At 25.0% G+C, this 7,106-nt stretch overlaps 1 protein-coding gene across 1 annotated transcript; it reads left to right on the top strand.

The window, feature by feature from the left end:
- Positions 1 to 320: 320 nt before the first annotated feature.
- Positions 321 to 5,736, top strand: LOC129960768 (transmembrane emp24 domain-containing protein 7-like). Its single transcript, XM_056074396.1, has 3 exons — positions 321 to 610; positions 4,132 to 4,377; positions 4,462 to 5,736. Exons 1-3 carry the CDS (start codon positions 458 to 460, stop codon positions 4,684 to 4,686), a joined length of 624 nt encoding a protein of 207 aa, XP_055930371.1. The 5' UTR covers positions 321 to 457; the 3' UTR covers positions 4,687 to 5,736.
- Positions 5,737 to 7,106: the final 1,370 nt, after the last annotated feature.

Raw genomic sequence — 7,106 nt, 5'->3', positions numbered from 1 at the left:
AAAATGGCCCCTATTGCCTTTATTTCAAAGCAAATTTTGAAATTTTTATTAATTGCTATGCAATAAACATAGTTATTGATTTATCTGAGTGGGAGGATAAAGCAGAAATACAAATTTTTTTATTTTAAGAAAACTAATTCAATTCAGAGATTTTTTAGGCTACTGCTAAAAATTTGTAATTAAAATCTTGTGGTGCATTGATTTTTTTTTTTCCCCTTGACTGAAATTCCCTTTCCCCTTTTCGTAGAAGAAAACGAAACTGATATTTGCGCCTTCTGGTTTTCTAAACCTGACCAATTGCATCGTATTTTTGTGCTGTTGGCATCATTGCCATTTGTCCTACGAACGGAAGCCACGTTGAGAGCTGTGTAATGTTATGTTTTAAAGTAGTATTTTTAAGTATATGAAATTAATTTCAATGTGTTTCCTGTAGAATTTTGCCCCCAAAGTCTTAAATATGCAGCAGATCTTGTGGATAACTTTGTTATCTGTTTTGTATTGGAGCTTTGTGAGTTCTGTTGAATTGACGTTTGAGTTGCCGGATAACGCTAAGCAGTGTTTTCATGAAGATATTAAGGAGCAAGGTGTGAAATCTACAATTGAATTTCAAGTAAGTTATAAAAGTATTCATTGCGAGGTATAAAGAATGTGTCTTTTAAAAACACTTGCTCAATTTCGCTCAACTTAAAAAAATGTTCTTTTATAATTTAAAAAAAATTCTTAATTTTTTTTTTTTTTTTTTTTTGTTGAAACAATTTTTTTTTTTTTTTACTTATTTTGGTATTATATGATCGAAATGTAATGAGAAAGCTTAAATAACTTGTTATAATTCCTAACACTGTAAATTATTACTCATTCCTGTGAAAAAAAGAAAAATATTCAGTGTGCATATAATTATATTTGTTTTATATTTTTCCTTACGTAAGTGTTAACAAAACTTCTATTAAAATAACGAGTATCAACTTGCTTTTTATTTTTTATCAAAATCTCCATTGTAAAAAGAAAAGCTATTATATTTTTTAAAGAGTAGACTGAAATGCAAACTTTCAGGAGCAAAAGAAATCTAAATTTTTTTTTGAATATATATTTTCTATTCTTTTTCTCTTAATGCTTTTCATTAAAGATATATTCTATTTATAGATATTTCAGTAATTTTACTGGTTACATAGTTTTTTTTTAATGAAAATTTTTATATGCTTAATTTTTTTGTTTTGAGTAATAGACCTTTTTCTTTTATCTTCAAGTATGAGAAGCAATAAAACAACCTGGTATCAAATGAATAATGCATTTAACCTAATATCCCATGTAGTGATGTTATTTTTTCTAATATTTAAAAGCAATAAGCATTGCTAAGAATCAATGGGGAAAACATTGAAATTCAGGGGGAAATGCCAACAAGCTATACTGTTAAGAACATGTCCCCCCTCTGAATGTGGATTTTGTATTTTTAATTGGGGTTTTTAATGATTGTGCAGTATCTTGTATTGTATAATGCTATTTCATTTAATAGTTTTTAAAGATAAAGTGCATATAAACAGTCTCCTTATTAGAATAGTATTTTCTTTAGAGAGGAAATGTTTCATTCAATTTTGATTTAGATTCAATATGTAACAGGTCATTCTTATTTTAGGTTTATAAGTTTAAATGATATCCTTATACTGGCATGATCTATTATGCCATTTTATTCAGTTTTTTTAAATATAATTTTTCATATACATAACCTCAAAAATATTTCATGCAAATACATATATTGCTTTTCATGGTTTTGTAATACAATTCAACTTAGAGGTATGATAAAATATCCAAATTAAAAAAAAATTAAATAAATTTATTTTTAGTTTGATGTATTGAATGCTTAATTTTAATGGAAAGTTATGTAAATGAGATGTTATTTATTCTTAATTGAAATTTTTATTTTAATCATGTTTTACTATTATTGTGTTATTTTTGAATTTATAAGTTATTGTTAAAAAATGTTTATTTTACATTCAGACACATTATGTTATATCACTGTTTCTTAAGCTAATTTGTATATATTCTTAATATTTGAAACTTGATTTACTACTCCACAGTTTATAAATAGACAAAAGGGATTTTTAAAATATAAATATTTCTAATTCTTGCAAATATTTTTTAATAACATTTACATATTTGCCACTATATCTAACAATATTTTTCAGTTCTTAAAATGACCAGCTGACATTTCATTCTATTTTTAAAAGACAATTAAATAGCCATTTTGCCCTAAATTAAATACTACTTTAAATACTAGCAGTTATTATTATTATTTTTTATTTACATAGATATTGAAAATTTGAAGTATTGCTTTTCTAATCTTTTTATTTTTCATCATGATTCCAAAAATTATATTTTAAATTTATAACATGGCAATATTAGAAAGAAAATATTTCATTGAAATATTCTTGAGAATTTGCTATTAATTGGAACAATGTTTAGTTATTTAGTTTCAAATAAGTTGTTTTCTAAATGTTGCATATTGTTTTTTTTTTTTTTTTTTTTTTTTTTTTTTTTTGCTGCAAGAGAAAATATTAGTAGTCTTTTATATTCTTTAGATAATAATTTTTTATTTAATGTGTTTTGAAAAATATTTGGGAAATGTATGATATGTTTATTAAAAATCATTGCAGTAGTTTAAATTTACATATATGTTAGTATCTAACATTAATAGAAAAATCTATTGGAAGGAAGAGAGGGTAAGATCCCAATTTGAAGGTGAAAGTAAAGAAGTTTAAAAGTGTGCATCATAATATTGAAATTGGTCTTGAGTGTTTAATTTTTCTGTTCAGATAGTTGTCAAAGGCTGCATGTTTCTGAGCTCTAGCCTTTAAACAAAATTAAAGAAGTTATTGTGGAAATTCTATGGATTGTTAACCTTTTCCAATCTAATTATTCTAGATAAAATTTTAGAATTTTTGATATTGTAAACTGTAAATTATACATAGTGATTGAAATTAAGGACTTAATTCATATGTATATACTTGGGGTTTGATCTAAATGCAATAATTTAGTTCTGATAATAATATTTCTGAAACATTTATAATCGATATTTTAATCCTATCTGTCAAAAAATAAAACATCATGTACTCTGAATGTGAGTTTAAAAAAAAATAAGAACCTAAATCCAAAAATCTGTAACCTATTATTGTGGATTCTCTTCTTGATTCAGACTTTGAATGGGGAATGATGGCATGAAATAGTTGGGTCTAATTAAGAGGTTAAAAATAGATTTTAAATTGAAAGTAAAAAAAAAAAAAAAAAAAAAAAACTTCATTTTAGAAGCTCTTAGGCCTATTGCTGTTGTATCTTATCTGAGAAAAAGACAATGAAAAGTGCCTTTATTTTGCATAATGCGTAAAAAAAAACTTTTGGTAATAGTTATCAGATTATTTTATTTTACAAACATTTTGATATAGTAAAGTGTGGTCAAATTTATGATGATATAATAGGATGTTATGTTGCTTTTAATGCTATTCAGGAAATTTAAAAAACAGTTTGAATAATATTGATCTAATAAATCTTGTAGTCATACATAGGATATCTGTTTTTGCACTGTAATTGAAGAAACAACTAATTGAACACAACTTAAAATAATAATCAAGTATAACTTTATGTGAAAATTCTCTGAAGTTTTCAATAAAAATTTGGGAAATTTGTTAAATATGAATTATTTACTCAGTTTAATTTATAGTATAAAAGTATTTCCTGAATAGTTTTCAAATTTATAGATTTTTACTTTTCCATTTTCGTGTAATTTTAGGAATACTTGGATAAGCAGGAAATATATCATGCTATTACTTTTTAAAAAATTTTCACAGGTGGTGGTGGGGATGAAAAAATTATCATTTATATTATGTATGATAAGATTAAATGTTGAGTACTTTTGGTAGAAACAAGAAAATCTTTTAGATATCATAATTACTTTGAAACTTGTTTCCTCTTAAAATTATAAAAATTATTCAAATTGGGTTTTAAAAAAATGATTTTCTTGTTTTAATGAGTGCTTTTGACTATAGCTATTAATTTAGCTGAAAAGTGCTACTCAAATGTGTTTTGATACTCATTACAAAGTATGTAATTCTGCATTCATTTTTAAATTGGTCTTTTTTTCAGGTTGTAACTGGTGGCCATTATGATGTGGATGCAGTTCTTGAAGCTCCGACTGGTCAAGTCCTTTACAAAGGCATAAAGAAACAGTCTGATAGTTTTACTTGGACTGCTGAGCAAATTGGAGTTTATAAACTTTGTTTCAGTAATGAATTTTCTACATTTAGTCATAAACTTGTTTATGTGGATTTCGTAGTGGGTGAAGAAAAGCCCTTACCAGGTGTTGGTGAACATTTGACTGCTATGACTAAGGTAAATTTTAATGAAAATATACTTTATTTAGAATAATTTTAATAGTTTTATTCTTATAATTCAATTATTTCATTTTTTTTTCAGCTGGAAACTTCTTCATCTAATGTACATGAGCATTTAAATACCATCATTGATTATCAAACCCATCATCGTTTAAGGGAAGCTCAAGGAAGAAAGCGAGCAGAAGATTTGAATAGTCGTGTTATGTATTGGTCCATGGGAGAAACTCTTCTTATTGTCATAATAGGTGTTGGACAAGTCATGATTTTGAGAAACTTTTTTAGTGAGAAAAAAGGTACATCTTCATGAAAGTTTGCATTAGATTTTGCCAAGTTTTATATTGAGGCACATGAACAAGGTTATCCATCTTCCATTTGGAAACTGTGCCTCATGTTTTATATGCTTTAAAGAGACATCTGAACTTTTTGTGAAATGTATTATAAAGTGCATAATTTTTTTTTTTTTTTTTGTCATCCATGATACTTTTAAAAATATGATTTGGAGATATGGGCTAATATAGAGTTAAAATATTTTATTTACATTGTTTCAAATTTTTCATTCAGCTTAGTTATTATTTCATTTCATAAAGTTGCATTGGCTTTCAAAAGAATGCATACTACTTAGTGCGATAACTTCAAAACCATGGAAACATCTTTATCTTATTGTGGGATGAAAAAAAAAAAAAAAAAAAAAAAAAGCTATTAAAAATTCTACTTCAAATTATAGTATAAATGATTTTTTTCCCTTGAGCAAACTTTTGTATTCTTGAGCAACATTTCTTTATAACTTCCAAAAAGTTAAAGTAAAATTCTTAATGGTATATAAAAATCAAATAGGTTTTTCTTCCATTAGTATTACAAAAGGTATTTTTTTTTATTTAATATTAATATAAAATTACAGCTGTGTTCTTCAGATGTTAATTGAAGGTATAAAGTATTAGTGTCCCAAATGTGAAATTTTGCTTCCAGTATCGGCATGACATGCTTTAGTTTTTCAGTGGATGTTGATTTTTTTTCCTTGTACCATATGCAATGATTCATGATAAAGATTGTTATAATATTTCATTTTTACCAGTGATATGGTGAATCAGTGTGAATAGATGTGAATAATCCAGAAAAATTAATTGTTAAATCTGTAGCATATTTATTTCATGTATGTCATTTAGTTGGCAAAATTTAAATAAAAGCTAAAAGCATCACATTATATATAGAATTGGGTCACTAATTAATTAGTTTAAAACTGTTTTGAGTTATTTTCTCCACTGGATCTTCTCAGTTTTTAGTTGAATTTATGTATTATAATTTTGTTTATTTGGATGGATCTCTGAACTTGGAATTAAATTTTTATTTGCATTTTTGATTTTGGTCTTTGTTCTTATAGAAATACCTGTTCATTAATGAATATATAACCTCATAATCTACTTATTTTGCTCACATTTTATTGCTTACATTTATCATGGGCACAATGCTTTCATATTTTTCTTATATATACATTTTTCAGTTGAATTTTTTTACTTTTAAACTTTTAATTTACTACATAAAGAATCAGGCATGCCATATTTTTATGGATTTTAGTGTTTTTAGAATCAAATTTTATCCTTCTTAAGATTCCATTTTTATGTAATAATTCTACTATATTTTTAAAATCTCAAGAACTTCTTGCACAAATTTATTCATTTTATTGTTCAATCAGTCACTTATTTTACTTCTTAATATTTGTTTTGCACAATTCAATGTCATGAAGTTTTTTCAATTTTGTATCATGTCTGAAGAAAACAAATGAGGCTAGTTATCACATATCTCTTAATGAATTTATACCATTTTATTTTTATTAAGATTTTTATATTAATTAGATGATAATTGTAACATCTTTTAATATTTAATTTCCAAAGTAGATACATAGTTTATATAAATCATTTTAGCTCAAATTTCAGGTATGCACACTTATAATTTATACTCGCATAGCTTGTATGCTTTGAAAAGTGTAGGAGAAACTTCTTTTTATTTGTTTTTCTTACCTACATACATACAAAGAAGTTTTCATTCTGTAGTTAATGTATACATATTTTTAAAAGTAACTAGATATATCAGGTTATGTTTGGAAATTAAGTTATGATATGTTGAACTAAATGAGGATTTGCTGTATATGTATCAAGTCTTAAAAATATAAGGTATATAAATCTTCAATATTAACTAGATAACTTATTTAATTTTAGTAGAGCTTTTAATACTTTGTAAAGGTTCTTAATTTTTTTTATAAATATTTTTAAAAAATCATGCTTTCTGTTGATAATTTGCTGCTACAGTTCTCTAAATCTGCCTTAAGAATTTAAATTGCTATTTATATTCTGTAGTAAAATCTGAGAGATTTATAATAGGGGTAAAAGAATGCCTAAATTTTTTCCATTATTATTTTAAGCATACTTGTCAGATTTAATTGGATTTTCATTTTATTGGGGAATTCTTAAATTATTTTTATATATATAAAAAGCTAATTCTTCATATTTTCCATGTTTTTTTCCCCTTCCTCCATCTTTCAACTAATAACATAATTTGTGATTGATTACAGTTTTTTGTATTTTAAGATTTGATAACATTACAGAATTGTCATAGGAAAAAGAGATATATACATGATTATGAGACTTAGTGTTGCCATTATGAATTGAGTAATAAAGTTAACATGAAAATGTTGCTGGCTGAGATGAAATCTCAGAAAAAGTACTAGACAAA

The sequence above is a fragment of the Argiope bruennichi genome, chromosome X2, assembly GCF_947563725.1.
Source record: "Argiope bruennichi chromosome X2, qqArgBrue1.1, whole genome shotgun sequence".
Taxonomy (NCBI): Eukaryota; Metazoa; Arthropoda; class Arachnida; order Araneae; family Araneidae; genus Argiope; species Argiope bruennichi.
This window is presented reverse-complemented; position numbering and strand designations above follow the sequence as displayed.